At 38.6% G+C, this 13,864-nt stretch overlaps 1 protein-coding gene across 2 annotated transcripts in view; it reads right to left on the bottom strand.

Moving 5' to 3' along the window:
• LOC145252660 (uncharacterized) overlaps nucleotides 1-13,864 on the bottom strand; it is a 684,850-nt gene that overhangs the window by 151,167 nt on the left and 519,819 nt on the right. For both annotated transcript variants that reach the window (XM_080112433.1, XM_080112432.1), the window contains exon 6: nucleotides 13,381-13,598. In XM_080112433.1, coding sequence (XP_079968559.1) covers nucleotides 13,381-13,598 — 218 coding nt within the window. The remainder of the gene's footprint in view (nucleotides 1-13,380; nucleotides 13,599-13,864) is intronic.

The raw sequence follows: 13,864 nt of genomic DNA, 5'->3' as shown, positions 1-13,864 counted from the left end.
GGAAACGAGGCAATGAAATCCCAGGTATGCCCTGTGTTTTCATGCGACGGAATGTATTTTCATTGTGCGGAAAGTTGGTTGGACACCTCCCTATGGGTGGTTGGCTTCGTATTGCAGTGCCATTCATCAAACGGAGAGCCTCTGACGTCACCACCGGATGGGATGACAAAATTTATGACGCCCCTCTCAATACAACGGTCAGAGAGGTCCTCACCAGAGTGAACAAAGAAGATCCAGCACGGGGCAGATGGTATGTTTACAGCGAGGACCGTAGTACATGGATTGACGCAAGCTCTCTTGCCATTGGCGTGTTGTTAGTCCATGATGGAGCCGTAGTGGAAGACGCTTGCTGGTTGCGCCCAGAAAAGGACTTCCAGCACATAAACCTGGCAAAACTCGATGCAGTGATCAAGGGAATAAACTTGGTAATCCTTTGGAAGACAACCATCCTGCAACTATTCACGGATTCTGCTTGCGTCCATAAATGGATTTCAGACACCCTTACCAGACGGGCTAGAGTGTGAACCAAAGCAACGAGCAAAATGCTCATCTGTCGGCAGCTCAACACAATCATGGGCCTGGTGAACGAATATGCACTATCAATGGAGGTGTCCCTGGTCAGATCCAGCATAAATAAGGCAGATTGTTTAACAAGGGTACCTCAAAGATGGTTTGATGCCATAAAAAGAACTGTTGAACCTACGCAATCTCCTTGTGCCGCATCTAGGATCCCTGGTCAATCTTATCAGATTAAGGAAATCCACCAACAAAGCAGGCATCCTGGAGTCAAGCGGACCCTATATTTCGCTAAGTTGGGGGAACCAGGTGTGCAAAGGGCAGACGTCATGGAAGTGGTCAAAAACTGCATGGAATGCCAGTCCATTGACCCAGCACCCGTTCGCTGGGAAAAGGGGAAGTTGGAAGTTAGAAGCCACTAGACATTACTCACCACACTGGCAAGGATTTCCTGACTCTCATTGATTGCAGTCCGTCAAGGTTTGCCATATAGTGTATGCTGCGTCGACAAGATACAGTCACTATTGTCCGTCAACTAAACAATATTTTCCTTGAACGTGGACTTCCAACAAAGATATTGCTTGACAATGGTGCTGCATTTACCAGTGAGCAGTTTAGGAAGTTTACTGACAGCTGGGGAATACATCTGAGGTTTCAATGCGCCCATGTACCTAGTGGAAATGGAATCATTGAACAGAATCATCAAACCGTCAAAACAATCGTGGCTAGATCAGGCTGCACAGTGTTTGAGGCAGTTTATTTGTACAATATAACCCTGAAAGATGATGTTTCGCCCTCTACGGCGCCAGCTGATACATTGCATAGGTATCACATCAGGGTGAAGGGCATAGAGACTAACCTGCTGCCTGAACTGGAAGTAGCCGAAGAGAGAGTGAGGAAAGGGGATGTTGTGTGGATCGGAAACCCGCGAGGCAAGTGCACGACAAGGTATGGAGTTGGGCGAGTCACTGAAATAATCAGCCCACAAGCGGTGTGGGTCGACGGCGTGCCCCGTCATTTTAAAGACATACGGTTAGTAACGCAACCATCACTAGACAAAATGAGCAGATCAGAGTCAGAATCTAGTGAGGCATCGCTCTGGATTGCAGCACTACCATCAGACAGTGATTCTGAGATTAGTAGCCTCCCAGAAGACAGAGAGTAGTAGCCTCTCAGAAGAGACAGAGATGTTCGACTCTCAGACCGCAGACCTCGAAAGCACAAGTGAAGATGAGACGGTGTGTCGTCCCCCCTCGAAGAATAACCCGGCGAAGATGATCACCACCCCATTGCCATCTTGTGATCATGAGATCAGGGGGGAGTGTAGGGAAACTGGCTTACTGTACTAATGTCCTCGTGTCTGTCTGTCCTGTGAGTCGCACACGTCGAAAAAGAAAGAAAGAAAGAGTCAATCATGGCGGCCATGACGTTTTGTAGTGAACAAAGTCTTGTGAGATCACGTGCGCGTGCCTTATAAAAACAGTTCACTTATGGGATGGGAAAGGAAGGAGAAACTATTTGACGTTTGAGAAGCGGCAAAATCAGTTGGAAGAATTTGTGTGAGCAGTGATTATTGCCTGTTGATTGACCGCATGGCTTTCTGAATAATAAGGTTTTTATTCAGAATTTGGAATCAGCAGTTTAGCGATGTGTGATGTTTTGAATATTAAATCTTGTCTTAATTTAATATACGATAAATATATAATACGCATCTTTTTTTATTTGGTCTTTTGGCTAAGATCAAAGTGTAGTATCTGTTCTTAGAATTCAAGCGGTTTCATCTTTCGCCTCCCTCCCACTAAGAAAATAAGGGGGGTGTTATACCTGGGATCTCAAGCTGTAAAGAAACAAACATTACTCGAAAATAAGGAGGATTTATATGCCTGGGATGTCATCAAATTCATTCACTCACATTACGTATAATATTAAAATGTGTAAGTATAAGGGTGTAGTGCAAAAGAAAAAAAAAAAAAAAAAACGCTGATTAACTCATATTATGCCTCCCACCTTTCCCTTTCTAATCGGCTATATGTAATGTTTTAGATTTAGAAATGCATTGTTTACATTTTAAAACATAGTAAAACGATTCTCGTTTCCTGTCTAGACATCTCTCTCTCTCTCTCTGTTTATGTGTGTGTGTGTCTCTCTCACATACACACACACACACAAACATTTTCGCTTTTATATATATATATATATATATATATATATATATATATATATACTAGCGGGAGTACCCGGCATTGCCCGGGTATTTGGAGGTGTGTATGCTGTTAAATAAAAAAGAAACCAGGGGGGGGGGGGTAGGATCGAACCCGAAGCCCTGAGGCGAAGTTTGAAAATAAAATCGGCCAGCCAGAATGAGTTACTGAAAGATGTTTGAATTTATTTAAGTAAGAACCAAATTAACAGGTGCGCGCATGGAAGTCGTAGAGCGTTACGACGACATCAATGACCAGGTTTGTTTGTTATAAGCGAAGTAAAAAAAAAAAATCACGTTAAAACTCAAGCAGAGGGGGGAGTAATCAAAACATCGAAAAAAACTAACGTAAGGCAAACGAACGGTGAAAACAGAAAAACGAACACGTGAAAAATGGCTTCATTAAGCCTGTTTTGATATTAAAATTTAAAAAAATCGGTGGGTTTTTGGGTGTGTGGTCGGGAGTGGATAAGCGAAGTAAAAAAAAAACCCAGAAAAACGAACGTTACGTGAAAAATGGCTTAAATAACACTGTTTTAATATTTAAATTTAAAAAATCGAAAAAAAAAGACATCTCACACCACGATTCGAATCCAAAACGTTTAGATAACGAACCAACTGAGCTAACATGACGTGCATGAAATTTAGTCAGTTTTTCAACTATTTAAAGTAAATCAGGTCATGACGTCATCTGGCGCATGCCTAGAACCGGTCGTCGTCACGAGAGGACCGTTTTTGTTGACCCCCCCGTCGAAAATTGTCGATTTCGGGGTGAAAAACTGAACGTTTTTGGCCAATTTTTCGATATTTTTCGAGCGAAGGATGGGGCTTCAATATGATACTGAGTTTGTGAATTTTCGTCGTGTCTGTCGAAAGTTTTTAGCAGACACACAAACATACACACATACATACATACATACATACATACATTTTCGCTTTTATGTATATAGACTAGCGGGGATCGCGTACCCGGCGTTGCCCGAGTGTTTGGAGGTGTGTGTGGTCGGCCGGTGGTGGATGAAAACATAAAAATAAGCGAAGTAAAAAATCAAAAAAGAAAACAGAAAAACGAACGTTAAAACTTATCTGAAAAAAAAAAAAAAAGCGGGGATACCCGGGCGGTGTGTGTGTGTGTGTGTGGGGGGGGGTTATCAAAACATCGAAAAAAAAACACAAAAAACTAACGTAAGACAAACGAACGATGTTAAATGTAAAAATCAAAAAAACAAAAACAAAAAAGAAAACAGAAAAACGAACGTTAAAACTGCTTTAAAAAATCTGAAAAATACCCCCCCCCCAAAAAAAAAACACATTAAAAATGGCTTGAATAAGAATGTTTCGATATTAAAATTTAAAAAATCGGTGGATACACGGATGTTTTTTGGGTGTGTGTTGTCGGTCGGAGGTGGGGGTGTTAAAAAAAACTAAGAATAAGCGGAGTAAAAAAAAAAAAACAGAAAAACAAACGTTACGTGAAAAATGGCTTCAATAACCCTGCTTCAATATTAAAATTAAAAAAATCGAGAAAAAAAGACATCTCACACCACGATTCGAACCCAAAACGTTTAGATAATGAACCAACGCTCTAACCAACTGAGCTAACATGACGTACATGAACTAGTGTCAGTTCTTCAAATATTTAAAATAAATCAGATTATGACGGCGTCTAACGCATGCCTAGAACCGATCTCATCATGAGAGGACGGTTTTTATTGACCGCCCTGTAGAAAAATGCTGATTTCAGGATTAAAAAATTAACGTTTTTGGCCAATTTTTCGATATTTGTCGGGCAAGGATGGAGCTTTCATATGAGACCAAATTTGTGAATTTGTGTTCAGTCTGTCGAAAGTTTTTAGCAGACATACAAACACACATACATACATACAAACATACGTACACACATTTTCGTTTATATATATAGACTAGCGGGGGGTACTCGGCGTTGCCCGGGTGTTTGGAGGTGTGTGTGGTTTTGGGTAAATCAAACTAAACTAAAATAAAAAAAAAAAGTTTTGGTAGGTGAGTATGAGGATCGAACCCTAACTCTTGAGGCAAAGTTGGAAATTAAAGTGTGAAACAAAAACGTGCGACGTTAACCATTGGGCCACCTCGACATACAACAGAGATGCGTTTGAATTTATTTATTTAACTATTAAAAACAGGTGTCCGCAATAAAAGTTAACTCTGCTGCTTCGATTTGACCTAATTAAGAAGGTCAAATAGAAGTCACGCAGTTAACTTTTGCTCAGAGGCAGCGTTTGGGTTTGTTTACCCAAATTTGACTGTTTTTTTCCCCAACAGATGTTGGGGAGAGGAAAAGCAGCTCCCAATTGTCCAGATTGAATAGCAATTGTCTGATATACAAGACTGATCAAAGCTGATTGCTTCTGGACGTTTCCCGGCGCGAGGCCGAGATGCGCGATGCCGAGAAGTTGGTTAACTTTGAATTAGTTTCGCTTTTTATACGAAAAAGCCTAATCAACACGCGAGAAACTAAAATAGCAATAATTTTGTAAAAGTCGATGTAAATAAATCTATACGCTACATGTGTTCTCAAATCCTAGATATTATTATTTAGGACCTATATAAACACTTCTAAGCGATCGTAACCCCCCATCCCCCGGAGTGTGTACAAGAAAAGCCTTTGCGAGACATACATGAAATAATCACACACATTTTGCCTTTTATATATATATAGATACTAGCGGAGTACCTGGCATTGCCCGGGTGTTTGGAGGTGTGTGTGGTCGCCCGGGTGTTTGTGTCGGGGGAGGGTAAAATAAAGAAAAAGTTTTGGTAGGTAAGTATGAAGGATCGAACCCGAACACTTGAGGCAAAGTTGGAAATTAAAGTGTGAAAAAAAAACGTGCAGCGTTAACCATTTGGCCACCACGAAATACTAACGTAAACATCTTTGAATTTATTTAAGTATTTAGAATTGGCAGGTGCCCATTTTAATGACTTAATGAGGTCAACTTTGACTGCAGGGTAGTATTTTATTTACTGCGGGAACGCTTTTTTATTTTTATTTTGTTTTGTTTCCCCAAGATGTTGGGGGGGGGGGACCAGCTCCCCATAACAAGGGGATTGTCCAAATTGAATAGCAATTGTCTGATATAAGGAGAAACTCCACATTGATCAAAGCTGATTGCTTTTGGACGTTCTCAGTGATTGCACTGGGAATGATGTCTTAAGCTCCGTTTTGCTTTTATTATTATACGAAAAAGCTTAATGTACATGCAGTGATCGAAAATTGTTGAATATTTATCTTTTCAAAGTTGGGCAAATTAAATAGACAGGTGACCCCGGTTGTTAACTCGTAGATATTATCATTTAGGCGCAATATAAAATGTTTTAAGAAGTTGTGAGGAAACCGATCTGTTCTCGGAAATAAGCCTTTCTTGGGCATACACGCTTTTATATTTATATTCTTTTTATTCTAAGGGGCCTTATCATCACTATCTTTGGTATTATTGTTTCATTATTGTTGTTATTACTACTACTTACTTTTATTAATAATATTATATTGTTATTATGACTATTGCTGTAATTGTTATTACTACTATCATTGTTGTACTTTATTTTCTTGCCAGTATATTGCTTTGTATTTTTCTATGCTCTTACCCTCATCCATCCATATCTTCTGCTTTTACTAGACTATACCCCACCTGTACCAAACCTGCCCAATTATCCCATTACCATATAACACCATAGTCATCAACCCTCTTCAGTTCTCGTCTGCAAATTTTATTTTTTATTTCACTTTACCTTATTTTTACTTTTATATTTTTTATTCTCTCACTCTTGTTTTATTATTATTTATTATTTTATTATTATTTATTATTTTATTATTATTTAACCTTTATTTCAGTTGCATAGATCAACACACCATTCTCATCGGACCATAATTGATTAATTAATTAAGTAATGAATTTCCATAACATATAGTTCCTACTCCCAAAAGCGTACTCCATGCTTCTATCGTTCAATCCTACTTAAGTTCCACTCTAGCATATTTAAAATACCACAATTATCTAATAATCTCAGTGGGTAACTCTCTCTCTCCTCCCTCTAACATATACAACCTATACAAAACCCCCTAATATGCCTATTGCTAGACGCCACATCCTTATCTTGTTGCCTAGCACCATCTCTCCTCTGATAAGAAGCATTAGGCTTCGAAATGCTTGACATAAAAAGCTCTCATAACACCTGCATACCGCATTGTATTTCCTTGTTTCAAATTGATCAAGAAATCTATATGCATCAGTATATAGATTTCTTCTATTATTAATATATCTAAGCTTTTGTATCTAAGCTCCACTTCCATGTTGAGCTCTTTATTATATTAAAAAGTTTCCATTTAAAAAACCCGTATATACTTCTTTGATCCATATACAGTAGCGACCAAAACTAAGAGACAAAATTTTAAAACCTAATATTTGTTAGAAATAACAACTGTGAAAAGCTGAATTTCGACAACTGGTAGTCGTTATCATCCATAATAACATACTAAAATTTTAATCATTTGCGAAGGATAGTTTTTCTATTATAACAATTATTTATTTATTTTCAAAATAGGAACGTCCAAAAGTAAGGGGGGAAAAATTGATAAAACAATGTAAACAGCCAAAAAGAAAATAAAATAAAAATGCATGTACAATCAATATTTAGTAAATCAATTAACGATGTTTTGACATCGTCCTAATACCTAAGCTCGATTTGTTTACACAAAGAGCGTCGCTTAATACACTAATGGTATATCGTGTATCACTTCCTAGTATGCTAAACTCAAGATAAGGAGCATTATAATTATCCACATACAGTGGTAATTCGTGTATCACTTCCCAATATGCTCAACTCAATATATATATAAGTATGCATGCATGTTTATATATATATATATATATATATATATATATATATATATATATATATATATATATACTAGCAGGGAGACTCGACGTTGCCCGGGATTGAATGAGGATCAACAACTGTTTCATCCTCCTATACATTTTTGTCATCAAAATCGGTAAAATTACCCATTTTTTTTATCAAAACAATTGATTGTCTGCTCTATTTAGGGACCCCCCCCTCCCTGCAGTGTGCCGAGAGGAAGCTTCACATGTCTTCCCACAATCACTAGTCATTATAGTCTATATTACATTGTAGAGAATCTATTTTTGATTTTATAGAATTATCTATAAATAATGGATTCACTTTAAGTTTAAGATGCAAAAGTCAAGTATCATGGTTCAATTGTGCTCTAAACAGAAACACTCATTTCAAATGCACCGTTTTATCAAAGGACCAACTATTAATTTTATGAATTTATTTTTACATAATCACTTGAATTAAAGTTAAATGTGCAAAAGGCAAGTATTATGGTTCAATTGTGCTCTCTAATAATACATTCATTTCGAAAGCGCCCCAGTTTTATAAAAGAACCTACAGTTGATTTTATACAGCAAGCCTTTCTTCAGTGATAAAAATTCTCAAACGTACTTGTGATGTTCAGTTGCATTTCCTTCTTTAATCGGATTTTTTTGATTATCGATTATCGATTATCGATACTTATAAGACGTATTCTGATGCAAAATTTGTATAATCACTCCCGAACACATCAGTTAGCTTTGTGTGAAATTTCAAAAGAATCGGTCTAGTGGTTTCCGAACTTTCATACACACGAAGTTCCTTATATATAATGATAGTGATAGAGATATATACATATTTCTTTGTAGAAAGTTCCTTGCGGGGGCAAATGGGTTTTCCCTTTTTCTCGCCTTTCTCGTATTTCACTTTTTTACCCCATTTTCTAATTCCTATCGTGCTAATCACTCCTTCATCTTTGGAACTCTTTAAATTTACCAAAGCTAATGAATTACAAGAAGGGCAAAATGCCAACATCTCACAAACATTCTTCACGCTCACACCTTCCTGATGTTCACGTGATAAGTGTAACGTCTTTCATTCATAAGAGTCTAACCATTTCTTGATGTACTCGAAAACTTAGATCGCAACATAAAACCATGCATAAAGGTCATATAAGAAAGCCCGGTAACCTTTTCATATATATATATATATATATATATATATATATATATATATATATATATGAAAAGGTTACCAGGCTTTCTTATATATATATAGTGGAAATGGCAATTAATAAAAACTGAAGAAAGTGCTCAATACTGTTGGACAGCAAATATGCGTTTTATTTTTTATTGCCATGGCTTTCTGTTGAGTTGCATTATTGTTTCAGCTACTCGGCCGTTTTTTTGGCCGTCTGTGGCTTCCTCAGACTTTTACAGACCCCAGGGTTCTGTAAAAGTCTGAGGAGGCTGCAGAGAGCCAAAAAAAAAGAGCGCCCGAGTGGCTGGAGCAATAATGTGGCTTGGCAGAGGGATGCAGTAATAAGGAATAAAACGTATATATATATATATATATATATATATATATATATATATATATATATATATATATGTGTGTGTGTGTGTGTGTGTATATATATATATATATATATATATATGTGTGTGTGTGTGTGTATACATGTATCTATATATATATATATATATATATATATATATATATATATATGTATAAATTACTTATCATGTCTTATTACTCGTGTTTTAAACTTTTTTTTTTAAATATGTCTGGTATTATCCTAAACTATTAATTAAAAAAAAACAAAAAAACTTCCACGGATTAATATGGGAGGGAAGACTATCGTCAAATTCTATTCTAAACTGGGAATGGGCAAAGGACTTATACTAAGTAGATATAAATAAGTCCCTCTTACCATTTTCTTTTTTTTTAAGGGAGAGTAGATAATGCAGTCGATGTGTTATCGGCAGCTCCAGTAACTCTCGCTTCTCCTTTTTTGTCCCTCAGTCCTCATTTCTAATAAGTGATGTTTCTGACAAAGGGTGAAGAAAAAGCTGCTTCCCAGGTTGGTAGTACTTCGTCTGAGATGTCGGAAATTTTCTGTCTCTATGTCTATCCTTGCGGCCATGTCACTAGTAAGGGTGCTGGAAGTAAACGTTTTCATCTGGGCTGGCGTTAACCGCCTGATATTCAGGGACCCGAACCTTGGAATAACCACTAAGGAGGCTGTCCTATCAGCAGGTGCAAAGTACTGGGGCTGCTGTATTGCCATTTGGTGAATGGATTTTGGACCATGCAGTAGTCTCTGGTGGGGCCTCTCGATGCCATACTAGTGGGTAATTGTTACGGCTTTACCTTATCATGTGCTACAAAAAAAAAAAAAAAAAAAATTTCCTGTCTTTCCTCTCTTACTTTCCTTCTCTGTTCTGCTCTATCCAAGTATGCTGACCTGTTCCACAAACCCCAAAATTCTCAACATGAAATATCTCAAAAAAGAAAACATGAATAAACCTAGAACCCATCCTCCTACGTATACCCCTACTACCATATCTCCTTCTCCAACATCAGGGGTCAACGTTCTAACCTTCCAGAGGTTGAAACCCAATTACACGAGACAAAACCTGACATATTCTTTCTAAGCGAAACTGGAATAGGGCCGACCACCTCCCTAGATGAGTTCATAATTAAAGGATACTCTAATCTAACATCTAAATCTGACCCCCAAGATCGCCACGGGCATGGAATATGTGCCTACATTAAAGATGGCTTCCCATGTGGCAGGGATAGCTCCAGAGAACCCTAATCTACCTTATATGTGCTTCCGGGTTGCACTTGCTTACACCACCGCATTTATATTTGCCCTCTATCGCCCCCACAACAGTGGAGTTACTGTCTTTAAGAGTATATCAGAAAAAATTGACCACATCCTGTCTGCTCATCCCTCGGCTAACATTCACATTTGCGGTGACTTCAATGTCCATAATGTGGAATAGCTGACCCACTCAAATAAGACTGATGAGGAGGGGAGGTTCCGTCATGATTTTGCTATTGCCTATGACCTCACTCAGATTGTCCGCGAGCCCACCTGTGTGCCCGATAGTACCGGTCAGTTCGCAAGCCTCCTAGACCTTTTTCTATCCACTACCCCTGAGCTATGTTCATGGTCCGTTCTATCTCCTCTGGGATCCTCCGACCACTGCGTCGTATCAGTTAAGATAAAAATGAAATATAATAAATCTACAGACGTACCTCTCCACCGTACTGTATACCGATACTCTATGGCGGACTGGGATAGCTTCCGTACATTCATATCTGATCTCCCTCTCCATTCCATGTTTAAAAAGGATGTGTCCTCTATAGTATCAGATCTGACCGAATGGTTACTTGTAGGCATAGGCCAATTCATACCATCCAAAAAATTCCAACAAAAACCTAACAGCCAGCCATGGTCCTCCCCCGAATGTGCTGCTGCCACCGTACACAGAAATCACTTTTTCTATAGCTACCAACGTAATAGATGCACTGAAACTAAAGCTGCTTTCAGAACCGCCAGCAACCACTGTAAAAGAGTAATAAAAAATGCAAGAGAACTATATGCGCAATCCGTTAAGCCCAAAGTAGCTGAGCAGCGGCTTGGTTCCCACCAGTTCTGGCAAATAGCAAATAGGATCTTGAACAGAAACGTGCGCTCTATCCCAACCATTATCAATGGACCAGAGGTCATCTCGACAGCATCCGACAAGGCCAAACTATTTGCCAAAAACTTTGCGGCAAATTCTACCCTGTGTGACGAAGGCCATCAACTTCCCATATTCCCTCCTATAACAGACAACATGCTATGCAACATACAAATATGTGCGCATGAGGTTGCCAAGCTAATCAAGAACCTTGACTCCAGTAAAGCAACTGGTCCCGACGGCATTCCAATTATAGTGTTAAAAAAATTACAACCAGAACTTGCCCCCATACTTTCCAAACTGTTTAAGCGTTGTGTTAAGGAGAAGTGCTTTCCAACACCTTAGAAAACCTCATCAGTATACCCTGTATTTAAGAATTCAAGTGATAAGTCATCTCCCTCTCAGTACAGACCAATAAGTCTCCTGTGTGTAATGAGTAAGTTGCTGGAATCCACAATAAATAGAGAAGTAGTCAACCACCTCAGCAGAAATAACCTTAGCGACACGCAATATGGTTTCCGCTCTGCTAGATCTACAGCAGATGTGCTAACGGTTATATCTCATAGGATTAGCGAATCTCTCGACAAAGGCTTCATTTCTAGGGCAATTGCTCTCGACATATCAAAGGCATTTGATAAGGTTTGGCATAAAGGCCTACTACACAAGATTTCCAGCTTCGGTATAACTGGAAATGTTTTCTCTATCATTAAGTCATTTCTCTCAGATAGGCTCATAAGAGTAGTTGCTGATGGGCAGAAATCAGAGGCCCACAGTATTAATGCTGGAGTCCCTCAGGGGTCAATCCTGGGCCCAACTCTCTTCCTGATCTACATCGATGATCTCCCAAAACACATACTAAAATCTTTCGTTGACATCTATGCTGATGACACGACCATCTATGGCAACACATCAAAGGCCGTAAATGATGATGTTCTCTCTGATTCTCTCTCCTCTGATCTTGAGCGCGTGGTACAGTGGGGGAAGAGGTGGCTGGTTACCTTTAATGCATCTAAGACCAAGCTCCTATCTCTACATCATAAACGCTCTGATCCCCATCTGGGATCAATTGAAATGGATGGCTCTCGTCTAAGGGACGCCCCAGGATTTGATAAGCTCCTGGGTTTGACCTTTACACCTGATCTTAAATGGAACACATACATCAAGTCTGTGGCCAAGGTCACTGGGAAAATGGTAGGATCCTTCTACCGCTCCAGAAGATATCTCGCTAATGATGCAATTCTCTATCTATATAAGAGCCAAGTACGTCCAAAGATGGAGTACTGCTGCCACGTCTGGGCGGGGTTTGCAAAAAACAGCCTATCCTGCCTTGAGAGAGTACAAAATAGACTCCGTGGCTTGCTGGGGGATGCCCTTTTCTCTACCCTGCAACGTCTTTCCCACAGAAGAGACGTAGCGAGCCTGTCATTGTTCTATCGTTATTTCCATGGCAGGTGCTCGTCTGAGCTCCATTCTCTGGTCCCCCTCCTCGCCAATCTTTCTCAAAAGACACCCGACTAGCTGAAACCACCGTCAATAATTTTCCCCACTCCCTATCTGTGCCTAAATCAAAACGTAGATACCATGAACAAAGCTTCTTTCTTAGAATTGCACGCCTGTGGAACTCTGTTCCGCTTGCCTGTTTCCCTCCCAACTTCAACCTGGATGTCTTCAAGCCCAACACAAACAAATTCCTGATGAACCGCCCCCCCCCCAAGTAATGACACCTTACTAATTCTCCAATACTATTGCTACACTATCCCTTTGATCCCTGAGTGGTCATTGGGCCTTGATAAGTGGTGAACCCCATGTAAAAAACAAAAAAACAAAAACATCCCATCAAGATTTTAGTGGGATTTGAACATCCCATATACAAGATTCTGAAAAATTGAAAATATTTTAGTGAGATTTTTGGGTTTTTGACTTTTACATGCTTTCATGTAGTAGCATAGGAAAGCGACTGGAGATAACTGTTTTCGTAGGAATTTCAAAGTGCCATTGTACTTGATATTTTAAATGATTGCCTTTTATGCATATTCTGATTAATTACCAATAAATAATCAACAATAATACAGTTTGGTATTTTGTCATGTAAAAGTTTACCTATTTGAATGACATCTATTGATCGGCTGACAATTCAGGTTACTTTTATCTTCTTCGCTGAAAATTAGTGGTGGAGTCCGGTGGTTCTGAAATTGTAGACTTTGATAGGAAATTGATGATGGTTCACTATGATTGGCATTGGCTGGACCAGAGGCAGACAAACAGTTCCCCTTAAGTATATCACAGCTCATTGTGGTACTTGGACGATGGACTGCACGCTGTTTGAAAAAATAAATATGCCTTGCATTATTATTATTATTATTTTTTGTTTTTTTGTTTAAGTCTTTTTCTTTGTTTTGAAATTCAATTGAATTCAAAGTGAATTGACATTTTTGGTCATAAATCATTTAAAATGAGCTTTTATTTTTAATATTTTAAAAACTAAGTGGAAACTAATCTATTTAGAAAAGATATTCAAAAGAAAAGTGCTGTTTTTAAATAAATCATGTGAGTTTTTAAGTAGATCATGCATTATGTTTAATTA

The sequence above is a fragment of the Euprymna scolopes genome, chromosome 29 (genome assembly GCF_053919585.1).
Source record: "Euprymna scolopes isolate OS-2025 chromosome 29, ASM5391958v1, whole genome shotgun sequence".
Classification (NCBI taxonomy): domain Eukaryota; kingdom Metazoa; phylum Mollusca; class Cephalopoda; order Sepiida; family Sepiolidae; genus Euprymna; species Euprymna scolopes.
The sequence above is the reverse complement of the archived record's forward strand: the minus strand, read 5'-3'. Positions and strand labels throughout refer to the sequence as shown.